The 13,470-nt window shown below is 39.9% G+C and overlaps 1 protein-coding gene across 1 annotated transcript in view; it reads left to right on the forward strand.

Moving 5' to 3' along the window:
- Positions 1-13,470, forward strand: part of igdcc3 (immunoglobulin superfamily, DCC subclass, member 3) — a 74,883-nt gene that overhangs the window by 38,013 nt on the left and 23,400 nt on the right. The window contains exons 3-5 of the mRNA XM_028440734.1: positions 10,064-10,208; positions 10,302-10,432; positions 10,703-10,840. Of these exons, the coding sequence (XP_028296535.1) occupies positions 10,064-10,208; positions 10,302-10,432; positions 10,703-10,840 (414 nt within the window). The remainder of the gene's footprint in view (positions 1-10,063; positions 10,209-10,301; positions 10,433-10,702; positions 10,841-13,470) is intronic.

The following is a 13,470-nucleotide window of genomic DNA, read 5'->3' on the forward strand; positions in this document are numbered from 1 at the left end:
AAGCCAACAATAATTGTATATACAATAAATTAATACATATGTATGAAGATTATGCAAATGATTGTAATTTGTATGAACAGCTGCTGAACCTGGAAGGTGAAGTGCAACTGATCAGACTAATACAAGGATTATTTATTGAGTTCTTAGTAGATGAGATTGTTCACTTTCACCGGGGCTTTGAAAACTTGCACAACTTTTTTCCTGCAAATGACGCTTTAAATAATGCAACCTTTTATATGTTTGTTTGTTTTTATTACTGGATCCCAATATAAGTGGTACATAGGGTGAATATTAGTAAACCTGGAACAATGACTTTTACTTTAATGTGATATTACGAGCCACTGTGCAGCCATTTCTCTGAAATTGTGCTTATGTTGCCTGAGAATTGTTTCATGCCATGAAAGAAGCGTGAAGCCTCTGTGTGAGTGATAACCACTGCGGCGCTGCTGCTCCCCCCATCTCCTACCGGGGCCCTTAATTGCAGCTATCAATCTTAATACATTTAAGTTAGTGCACACAAGCTGCACACTATCGATCAACAAACAACACCTAAACAACCCTTAATGTATTTCAGCAATGTTGAAACACACTTGGAGGCTTTAACATTGTAATCATATTAGATAAATGATAAAAGTGAAACTAGGACTATGAGGTCACCCTCTGCAAATATGTACAGTATGTATGTAATACTTTTTGTTTGTTTGTTTGTTTGTTTGTTTGCAGGCAAAACTAAGCATAAGTTAAAGACTAACTGATTCATGGATGTTGGAATGTATTTGCAACCTTATATAATCCTATATATATACAGTCAGAGATGAAGAGATGCTGGTCAGATGGTCCCAGTGTTTGTAGTCAAAGCTACAGAAACAAACAAACATGCCTGGAGCTCCGTAGCTTCAGCAAATGTGGTCAGATTTTCACTAACAATCTTTTTGCTGCTTGGTTTCTCACCGATCTAAGACTATAGAGTTGCTGATTACAGTAAACAAAACATGTTGAAGTCATGTCACAAGCAAAGATGAGCCGGCCTGTGCTCAGGGTTTTAAGGTTAACCCACTGAGGCGACCAGCACTGAGAGCACAGGTCACAGTTCACAGCTAAAAGTGTAGAAAGAGAAGTTCTGGAATTGTTCTTTACTTCAGTATGTATGTACTTTGAGAATCTCTGTACCGTTTGCTCTTTAGTAATTCCGTTTTAAAATCAAATCAAAATAACAAATAAACGGTGTGGGTATTTTGTTTTACTGACTGAAAACCTAAACAGAATTACAGAAAAAAAAAAAAAAGCAGCGTTTTTCTGTTTTAAAATTAAATCTTGCTCCGTTTGTGTGATATATATCTTTACTGCCCTCAAAAAAGCTGTGTAAGTGTCCAGTCTTGGAAGTTCTAACATCTATTGTTCCTCACAGTTGATAGTCAGTCACCATTTTATTTGGATACTATTTGGACCATCCTGTTCACTCTGACAGAATGTGACATGCATAAACTCTTGCTCTAATTTCTTTGTAAATATCCAAATATCTCACAAACAGAACAAGATTTTTTCCATTAAAATTTTAATTTCAAAACAGAAAAAATGCTGCTTATCTGGTTTTTGTGGTTTCTGCATTTCTCTATTGGTTTTAAGTCAGTAAAACTAAATAACCGCACTGTTTATTTGTTATTTTGATTTGGTTTTGAAACGAAATAAGCAAAGAACGAAGGGTACACAGATTTTTGAGGTGCCCAGATTTTTTTTTAAATTTAAATCAAAAGTTATGTTTTTATGTATGTTTATGCAATCTTCAAAAAAAAAAACCTGATCTCTATCAGGTTGGTTCCTGAGTCTCATGTGCATCTTGGACTCTGGTGGCAGATGCGTTGGTCAGCTGACGCCTTCACTGAGGCCAATTGCGGCGCTAGGAGGTGTCGTTGTTGCGCTAAAGGAACAAAACCAGCGTGTGTCAACGGAAGACAAAGTGTAACTGGCGTTCGAGCAGTCCTTCGTTTCTAAGGTGATAAGCATCACGCACCACCAACCATCAGATTGATCACAGCCATACCCCCAGGGTGTGGAGTTGAGGAGGAGAAGCAGGGTGGGGGTAATGGTGGTGGGGCTCAAAGCCAATAAAATATCACATCTGCATTAAAATGCCATCTCTAGGGTCCTAGCAGAGGGCCTGCTATTTCAGGATGCCTATTTAAAGACTGTTCAAGTGTTGGCTCTCTACGCAGGAATAGCACCATACACCATCTCCATTATTTATGGGTGTGATCTCTATTTTACTGGTTTACAAGATGGGGGTGGGGTAGGTGTGGCAGTCATCACTGCCGCTTGAATAACATGTGCTTAATGATGTCACAGGTTTGAGAGGACTTGTGGGGGCTGGGTTAGGGGATAGGATGAAGAGGTGAGCAAACGGTCCAAATGTAGAGGGAAGAGTATGGGGTAGCTGGAGGCAAAGAAGCAGAGCAATGACATTAGAAGACAGGAGTTCATTTAGCTTCACACTGAAGCTGCAGGTCCAGCAGGAAGTCTACCCCTCTTCTGGCACCATTACCTCCATTGATACCATCAATGAATCATCCCCCAGCACAGAGAGAAAACACGTCCACATGTGACCACAGATCAGTAAAAAAAAAAAAAAAAGATGACAATGGTTCCTTTGATTACCTCAGGCGCATTTTGCATGGAGAATACTTCCCTTTAGACTTTTAATAACCTTGTTAATTACAGACTGTGGAATTCTTGTTTATAAGTGTGTGCATGTGCGCATGTGTTTCACCGTGTAATACAACATGCATCATTACTTTGAGCCATTATGCAAAAAAGCTATTTACCAAAGGGTCATTCAAGTAATCACCATTTAATTTACATTTTTCCATTAGATAAATTAGTGTTCCATATCTTAATTTTTTTCAGAGAAAGTCTGTTAGCATATGAGCCATCATTTCTGCTGTGCATCACCTGTAGCACACAATGCTTCAAATCCAAAGTTTTGAAAATTGATCCTTCTCATCAACTTATATTAAATGTCTTTTTTTTTCACATTTATTTAACCAGCAGAATTTCATTGAGATTAAGAATCTCTTATTCAAGAGGGTCCTGGATGCAGTTAGGTTTAACCGACTTGCTTAAAGTGTAAGTACACCCCCAGGTTTTTGCTGAATTGCCAATATAGGGAAAAATAAGGTTCCACAGTGTCGGCTCACAGTGGGACCAGAATAAGAAAAGAAGATATTGACTTTTTAAACTGAAATTCTGGCAATTTAATAATGACTATGTTCTATTTTGGAGAGTCTTCATGGTACATTTTGAAACACAGCAGGAAGGTGCCACTCACTTTTGATAGGATCTGATTTACAGCTTAACACCTTGTTTAAATCAGCACGCTTCACTTTTCCTGTGTGTAGCCTTCTTTCATTTCACAGCTTCAATCACTCTTCTTTTGTGCTGGTCACTGAGAAACTGTCAAACTTGGAGGAACAATCTGTGACCCACAAGCTGGTATATGGATTTTTTTTTAGTATTCAGTCTAACCATTGTTTCCCTCATTGCAGTAATTAGAGCTACTCCATTTAAGGCTGCCGCGTCCTGCTGGTTGTAGTCAGTCTTTAATCATGTGTGAGTGTCAGTCAACAGTTTGCTGGATAAAGTGAAAAACAATGACGTAGAATGTTTGTTTGTGCAGAATTGATTTACTAGAATTTCCGTTGAAGCTTCATTTTGTATTTATTTGTACATACATGCTGAGCTAGATCATATTAAACTGACTTAACCTCTCCAGCAGTGAGTCCTGTGCCATGCAGGTTATAAAGAGTTGTTAATGTGCACAGACTGCCAATAAGTTTCTCTGTTCTACATAATATTTATCAGAACAAGAAACCCTGTTGTGATATTCTAGCAGTTGGGTATGATTTTAGAAGTGTGGGTGGTTGCAGGGGTCTCATGGAAATATCATGTTTTATGCATGAGGGCCAAGGGTGGGGCCCGTTAGGGGGACTTGTGTCAGCACACATACACAACAGCCAGATCAGCGGACACCATGACTACCCCCAAAAGGCACTGGTGCTGCTTTGTTTTTCAGTGTTCAAGGGTTCCAGTGTTCCCAGTAAACACAGACTGTGTGCACATGTCGGTGTACGACCAAAGCATGCGTCTTAATCTCAGATTGTATTCTAAAACAGACTGACCTTTATACTTAAGATATTTAAGATACTTAAAATATTTGTTTTTTTTCAGTTGTTTTCAGCGGTGGCAGCACCCTCAGGGATTTGTTTCAGGTTTGCACTCTGCCAGTATCAAATATAGGCACTGTAATACAGTGAGACAACTCAAAATAATCATTTCATAACTACTTTGACTAAAATGTCCATCAATTCATCTTTATAGCACCCATCCTCAAATGTGAATCAAAAAATATTAGAGCCTGATCTCCAGCTGGGTGTAATGACAAGACAAAAATTTCAGACAATTTTATATATTTTTCCTACAGTGCGTGCCGAAATAAATAATTAGAATTTACAAATTAAAATTATTTTTATTTATTAATTGTTCATAGACACTTATCCTCTTCTCTCACGTTCACACATACACACGGTTGGTTGAATATTAATGTAGAGATGATTCATTCAACATAAATGTTTTTGGACAGTTATGGACACAATGTGAATCTACACTTTCACAAGAAAAACATTCAAACTTCTGGTTCTGAAATAACCGGAACATAAGATAGATTAAAAAAAAATAAACAAAATGTAGTTTGAAAATGAATGATAATGCCGGCTACCGAATGGTCCATGAACCGGTCCCCGCTGCTCTATAGTATCCTTCAATGCAAACACTTGATCTTAAGTATTATATGAGTGGAAGTTTGTGAATCCCTAGTGGGAAAAATAAATCCTGCCAGTTTTTATAGATAAGCACTTAGGTTGAATTGCTGCAGTAAAACATACAGCTGTTTAAGTGTGGGGTTAAAATTAACAGGCAAAATGAAAAGAAAAAAACAAGCCACAGAAATCTGTCAGGCTGTGAAAAGCCAAATCTAATATCAACTTGACACATTGTGTGCAAGGAAGTCATGACCAACAAAGACAGAACTGTCATGAGTGGAAGAATACTAAATAAGCACAGTTTAATTTCCATTAGGGGTTGATACAGCCATTCCAAGATCTAAGGTCAAGACGTGGTAGAGAATGCCATTCTTCTCATTAAGCTGTGAGATGGAATAATCATGGTGTTGGACCACAGTGCAATGCTAAAGTCACTTTGAAATATTCATTTCTCGCTTGATGTTTAGTTTCCTTTATAATGAACACAGAATAAATCTATAAATTGACTATTATATTGTGTAAAACTGGCAATACATATACATTCTTGATACATTCAAAATATATAGCATCAGATGTGTCCCATCACAAACATTGGGAGCAAAAATAAATAGTGTGCAGCATTAAAAAGATAAGCCTTGTTGTTCACTAATCGCTCATGCGGTTCATAATGAAGAGTTCTGTCCCTCTTACTTTGATAACACTTGTTAGTATCGTGGGCTGGGGTTGTCTGTCCTTTTATTTTGATTCTGTTCATTCTTTAGTCTTGTTTAGTATTTTGTCTGTAAAAACTTCTGTCAGTTTCAATTCACTTCAATTTAACTTTGTTTATATAGCACCAATTACGGCAATAGTCATCTTGTACCTTATCAAAATATAAAATTCTTAAGAAAAAACCCAACAATTCCACAAGAAAAAGCATCAGCGACAGTGGGGAGAAGCAACTTCCTTTTAACGGTAAGAAATCTCCAGCAGAACCAGGCTCAGAGGTGGCAGCCATCTGCTTCGACTGGTAGTGGTTAGTGGACAGAAAGAGGAGAACAGAACATGATAAAGAAAAAGACTATCAGAGTGTCCCAGACTAGTTGACCCAGAACCACAGATAAAGAACTGTCAGCTCCAGCGTCAAGACACCTGAAACAGAAAAAGAGAGAGAAGGATTCTGATTCCTGTCTCTGTCTTCACACCTTGTCTTGTAAAAGTTAGAGATTGAGTTGCTCCTCCCAGTTCTAGCAGGTGAATCTCATTCTTCCTGATTATTGCCTTCCATTATAGGAGTACTTGGTCCCTGTGCGTTTGTTGGCTCACTGTCGTTGTCTCCCTGCTCGTGTACTGTGACCGCCTCCCCCTTCTGGGTTGGTCAAGTCAGGTTTTGTGTGTTTGATTTATCTATATTTTGTACATTGTTGTTTTGACTTTTTGTGATAAATATGGACTGGTTTAATTAACGCTACACCTGCCTGCTGCCTCTGTCCTACTATACATTTGGGTTTTCCACCACCACTGGTAGAACTTCCTTCTATGGCTGAGAGAAGGGGAAATTTGAGTTTGTGGAAGTTTCTGCCAGCAGGCCATACCTGGGTTTTTGACATGCCAGAAGAGGTCACCAAAATTTGCAAAAGTCTCGCAGATCTTAAGCGCAACACCAAGCTACCTTTGTCGCCGCCCACACCGGCACCCTGCACTAAGCTGCCTATGTCACCAAACCCGACCCTGGGTCGCTATGGTCGCTGCCGGCACCAGGCAGTTGTGGTTGCTGCCTTACTCCTGTAGCGTCTACCAGACAGCAGGAGCATGAACAGTATGTGCTGTGAGTGGGTATAGCCCTTACTGATGATGTGTGTCCTATTTGTGACCCGGGTGGTGTAGATGTCCCATAGGGGTGGGAAAGCTGCTCCACAGATATGCTGTACTGTTTTAATGACAAGCTGGAGAGTCTTCCTGTCCTGGATGGTGCGGCTTCCATTCCACACCTTGGTGGCCTGTGTCAGGAAGCTCTTCACTCTGCATCTTTAAAAGTCACTGAAGAATTTCAAGGGTAATCTAAATTCTCCAAGCGTTCTTAGAAAGAAGAGTCTCTGTTTAGCCTTCTTGTAGATGTGCTGTGTGTTGTGAGCACAGGTGAGATCCTTGCTAATGTGAGTGCTGAGGAACATGAAGGTCTTCATCCTTTCCTCCTGAGTCCTGTTAATGGGCAGTGTGGCATGCTGGTCTCTCATTTTTCTCTGGACCATAATAATGTCCTTATCTTCTCAGTTTTTAAGGAGAGATTATTTTTCCAGCACCAGGACACCAGCTCAGCCACTTCCTCCCTTTAGGCTGCTTCCTCTCCACCAGTGTGCAGCCCAATGACGGTTGTATGGTCAGAACTTGATGATGGAGCTCTGGGAGGGATTCAGTCGTGGGTGCAGAAGGAGTAGACTGGACACACAGCCTTAGAGGGTCCCTGTGCTCACTGTCTATACCTGATGTTCTCGTATCAACTCTGACTGCCTTTGGTCTGTCTATGACAAAGTCCAGGACCCAGCCGCAGAGTGGGAGAGTCTGTCCAAGTGGGCTTGAGATGACAGTGTTGAGTGCTGAACTATAGTCAACAAACAGCATTTGAACATAATTCCAGGTGTGAAAGAGTTGTTTAGATGGTTGCATTAACATTGTCGTCAGTGAAGTTTGCAAACTGCAGGGGTTCTAAAGTGTCCAGGATGGCCTCCTTGATGTAAATGGTAAATGGACTTGATTTTATATAGCGCTTTATCACCACACTGAAGCTGTCTCAAAGCGCTTTACATATCAGCTCATTCACCCAGTCACTCTCACATTCACACACCAGTGGGACAGACTGCCATGCAAGGCGCTACTCGACCACTGGGAGCAACTTAGGGTTCAGCGTCTTGCCCAAGGACACTTCGACACATAGTCAGGTACTGGGATCGAACCCCCAACCTCTCGATCAGAAGACGACCCACTACCACCTGAGCCACGGTCGCCCTGATGTGAGACGTTACTTGCAATTTGTTGTGCTAACATTATATTATATAATTAAAAAAAACTAGATCGCAGCAAACAACCAAGCATACTTGAAGCACTTGTGCACTTGCTGAGGGGTTTTCCCTAAATCTAAATTCTTGCTGTGTTGTACGTCACTTTGGACAAATCCATAGAATTGTTGACATGACCGTCCTCTCAAAGCTCTTCATTAAACTTGAAGCATATAGGCACAGATGACTGAGAGAGAGACAGGTTAAAGATGTTAATGGAACCCTCAAAGCATGACCAGGAACATGTCATGGCCAGCTGCTTATCGGGGGTTAATCTTCCTCTAAACCTTGCATAACTTGGATGAAGTTATGAGTGAAGACTCTTTGTTAGTTAATGTTGAGGTTGTCAAAGCAAGGACAGAACTCATTCAGATCATCAGGTAGTGCTTTGTTTGCCATCTGTGACCCGGCTGCTACAGTGCTGGAAGTCGGTGATGTGATGCAGACCCTGACACAGGTTGTACTATCCCTCCAGCTTTAATTTGTACTGCCTCTGGGCTACTTGGTGGACCTACGTAGGTAGTATTCGACTATTTTGTATCCCTCTGCATCACTATGTCATGGAGCGTGCTTGCATGATGGAGTTGGTGTTGGGAGTGTATCACAAACACATCTGCCATTGGGTGCGCCATGTTCTGTTGGTTTCTTGCTCTTAGTTATGTTCATTGATATGGACTCTTGTCTGTGTCTTGTGCTTGGTCACTGTGTTGTTTATTAGGTCATTGTCGCCTTGCTTGTGTACTGTAGTGCCTTCCTCCATCCAGGTTTCATGAGTACTACTTTTGCCTGCTGCCTCCATCCTGGTCCTCCACCACCACACCACCCTGTGACAGTTAGATGAGCCATTCTCTGTTTAAGTTAATTAAGGTTGACATTTAAATGAAAGCACTTCTGTTGAAGAAGGTGGGAGAATTGTGGAGGAAAAGGGCCTCCCTCTAATTGAGTTTGTTGCTGGCTCCACCTGCGATGCTACCTTTGTACTGCAGGGAGTAAATATGTGACCTGCAGCTGAATGAGGCTTTCTGTATTGGTATTGATGCACATTCTGCATTATGGCACCTGTGTTGTCTTTGTCTGAATTAGCATTTGTTTTAAAAACCACAGCTGACCTACATATTACATGTTACCATATGGCAGAAAATCCATATTGATGCTGTGTATGGCATTGTTCATGGATGGCTGCACATGTAGACAAAGATAGACCTTTTTATTCATTGTGTAACAGAACATTGATTCTTTGATTGGGACTGGTATATTGATGATTACCTTATAGAGAAAACAAAATGCAGTAACCTTATTGAATTTCATAGGTATTTTAGTACATACAATAGACAAAAAGAAAAAAAGGGCTCACACTCAAGATGTTATACAACTTAGTGCAAATATGTCCCAACACAAGCATTTAAAAGAAAAAAGGTAAGCTGTATACACTGCTCACTATCTAGAAATGCAAAGGAGGACTTTTTATGAGAAAGTGGAACTGGTAACAAGCACTTCTTCAATAAAATTTGTAAATTGAAATTGTGACATTTTACTTTAAAGGATCATAGGGCAGGATCAAGAAATAAGACTACATAGTGACATGACAGCTGTCATTTGACGCCATTCCACAAGACTGCTAGGGAAATTCAGGCCACAAAATGCAGCACATTGCCTGTTGAAGGCAAATAGGTCATTCTTTTTGGTTTTGAAGGCTTTATCACCCATTAGCATTAAATTACTTAAAATGTTTTTTTTTTGGGGGGGGGGGTTTCCCAAATCCTGCCCTATGCTCCTTTCACTTTGTTTCATAACAGGTTTAGGGTTATCACTAGACAGGATAATCATGATACTACCACTAATAATATAAACACCAAAATTAGGAATATGATACCTCAAAAATGAGTGCTTTTGGTAAGTTTGTATGAATTGTTTGTATAAAAGCCATAACTAGCACTTTGTTGCATTGGCTCATACAGCATTAACTAAGGCCCTTAGCTCATCCCAACATTAAGAAAATATACTAATTTTTTTCGAGAAGTTTGGGGTAATGAAATGTTTTCAATGTTTTCAATACATATACACTTGTCTTTTTTTGCTGTTTTCAGTACCCCAAGGGTGCTTGTTTTCTTTAGAAATGTGCTTGATTCATAAGTGGGAAATATTTTCTGTTGTTTTTTTTTTCCTTATTTGATAATCTAATATGCATTGTGCCTCCTTCCTCCCTTTTTTCTACAGCTATGGCAGACTTCCACGTCCAACCAGAGTCAGTTCATGCTGAGGAGTCCGGAGTGGCCCGATTCCAGTGCCAGATCCATGGTCTGCCAGAGCCCACGATCAGCTGGGAAAAGGACAGCCATTCTGTAGATACCAAGGATAAAAGGTTGGGTCAAACCACAGATGTTTTTTTTTTTATTCTTTATTGATAGTGAAACATTTACTTTGGTCTTACAGTATTTTTATTCCCCTGGTGCAGGTACACTCTCTTGCCAACCGGTGTACTGCAAATCACAGGGGTCCGTGAGGAAGACGGTGGGAAGTTCTGCTGTGTGGCTCATAACAGTGCAGGAGTGAAACACAGTGCTGAAGCACTCTTGACTGTTTCAGGTTGTTATTTCTAATCCATTTTAATCTCTAGCTTGTTTTTATGTGTGTCACATGAGGTCAGGCAAGCACACCTGTTGCTAACTGTAGATAAATGTTTCTACTTTGTTTCATTCTTTGTATTCCTGCAAATTTCACAGCTTTTTGTCCCCCTCCGTGATCTGAGAGATACATTATATTGAGATAATGCACTCCAGAGGAATTCAATTAATGGGAGCTATCCATCATGCTCAGGCCAAACTTGATTTCCTCTTCTCACTCTATTGTTTTTAGGCTCTCAGTCTTCTGTTTACAAGGAACCTATGATCGTGGTTGGCCCAGAAAACCTCACTCTTACTGTGCACCAAACTGCCATATTGGAGTGCGTCGCCACCGGGTATCCTCGGCCCATTGTGTCATGGAGCCGATTAGGTGAGAACAATTTCTGACCAAACAAAAGATAAGACCTAAAATGCTGCATGTTGCTTGAATTTTAAATTTTACGCATGCATGTTTGCATGTGTGTGTTTGAGGAATTATGTGTCACTGAGCGAAAGCCCAATAACGGTGTGAATCTATGCATGTGAAATCTGAGAGCCACTAAGTTTGCGTGTTTGTCGCAGAACAGCTTTAATCCGTCATACATTGTGTAATGTGAAGGTGTGCGGAATATATTCAATACAGTGGCTCTGTGCTCGGCATTTGGTATTAAGTCTTGGAGCTAAATGTTATGTTTGACACGGTGCGGATTAATGCATTTTCCATCTCCTGGTGAAGGTGAACCTCCTTGGGAGGCTCTGAGTAATTGCGACGAGTTTCTGAGACAGATACAATTTGTTTTCTCCTCCCCAAGTGCAATACTTTTGACTATCGCTCAAAGTCTGTCATGACCAATTTTTCAGTTTCGAATTAGTTTTCTTAACCTGCTATCAAATCTGATTTTGTGGTGCAAATGTAAATCGCCGCCTCTCCCAAACTGCTGGGCATAATCAAATTGAGGGTATTGCTTTACACAGTGTTGCCAAAATGAAATGCTAACAGGATGGGATTGATATGTATTAGATTACTGAAGAGAAGCTGGGATAAGATACATAATGAATCTGATAGTTTCACATCAGTCACTCCTTAATGCCACAGTTAATTTGCTTCTATTCATTGAAATATCCTCAGCCTGCAAGCCTGTGCTTTTTTTATTCCTGCCTCTAAGTTAGTTAGTGCTTGACAGAGTAAAAATGATGAGGGACGGGAAACATACAATTACAAAAGAACAAAGAGCATGCTAGGATTTCACATTTGAGAGTTAGACGTGACTGAAAAATATAGATACATTATGAAACCATACATTACTGAATTCATTTACTAAGCAGGCAAAATGTGATTTGTTTTTACGTGAACTGTAATGTTTAATAATGTATATATTATGTATATATTGCAGTAATGGCCACATCACTGTTTAACTTTAATCAAATCTCGATTAAAAAAAAAAAAAAAAAAACCTGTGACTGGGTTTTTCCTGTGGGTCTGCTCGTGGTTTGTGTTGATTCTGAAAATCTCAATTGATTTCAGGGATTTAATTTTGTATTTGAGGAAGACACCTTTTCCTGTCTTTGCCCTCATAAATGTTGACTGTCTGAATAACATCTGGTGGGGATTGGTGGGGATATTGGCACAAATTGCCTACCACTCTTCAGTCTCTGGAAACTGTGGCAACAGATGTAGATTACCTTCACAGGTGTGGCTGTGGTGCAAATACATTTTTGTGCTGAAAGTGCTTTTTAATAATAAATTAAACTCATTCCCAAGAGATGTTGATGTCTCACTGGTGCCCACCTCCCTGGCCCCTCCAGTTTGGCCTTTTGACTTATCAAATCTTAACTGAACAGGTTTACAAGGATGTCATGGATTAAAATCACCCTTAGCCCCAAAGCTAATATCAGAGGCTGACTGAAGTCTTTGTTAGATCTGACACTGGCGATAAAGAGCATTGGAAAGTGTGAGCTTATCGTGTAAGTACAGTGAGGGAAGAGGGGAGGGAGCTTTGGTCTGGGTGAGGAGATATGGTAGCTATGAAGGTTTAAACAGAAAGCTTGAAGAAAAATACTACTTCGGTTTGGAATTTTCTATTTTTCTTTTTTCTCAAATAACACATATGTAAAAAATATATTTTCTCAACAAACTCCTTAACATTTTAGTCAAAGGCTGTGTTCAAAATGGCACACTCCGTACTATACACTACAAGCTCAATGAGTATGTACTGTCTGCTATATACTATATATAAGTATGATTAGTATGATGATTGATGATGACGTCTGTTGCTTGGCAACTGTGACAGCAGCACTGCAGAAAGCACAGACACAGATGACTGGAGCGGTCCATCACAAAGTTTGCTTCATGGGACAAGTGGTAACCCTGCTTGTCACATACGTGAAGAAAATTACATAAATAGTAACGCACAGTGACTTGGATAAGTAATGTATGTATGTAAAGTATATTTTGAAAAACACAATTAGGAGAAATAAAGTGATGAAACCGCAACCTTTTTCTACCTTTTTAAGTTATTGCTACTGCTTCTTCCTTCTAATCAAGGTGAAACCGTGAAAATGTAGTATTTAAGAAGTGCTTTTCTCACTGGTAGCCCTTTGGACTATACAGTACAAATAAAGTAGCTTCCAGTTTCAGAAAGGTTGGTGACCCCTGTATTAAGAGTAATGCATTACAAGTAACCAGTGACGTGCCGTGACCACTAGGGTTGGGTAGGCACATTGCAAATCGAGACCACCAATGACAATTCCATATGTTTCTGCTGGCAAATGTTCATCAAACAAAATCAACATCGTAAAACACCATTAAAGAAACATAAACAATTACTCAATATAGCCTCCATACTCTCTCAACAAGATATCGCTCATGACACGGCAGTGCATCTGTTGTTTGTGTTGGAAACACAGAAACACAGAGAAAATGACAACAACATCTCAGAACAGCCTCAGTGAGGAGCATCCACAAAGCCAATCCTTCCATTCACTGTGGAAAGTACCAATAATGTTCTGACCTTAACTTTG

This window comes from Gouania willdenowi, chromosome 3 (genome assembly GCF_900634775.1).
Source record: "Gouania willdenowi chromosome 3, fGouWil2.1, whole genome shotgun sequence".
NCBI classification, from domain to species: Eukaryota; Metazoa; Chordata; class Actinopteri; order Blenniiformes; family Gobiesocidae; genus Gouania; species Gouania willdenowi.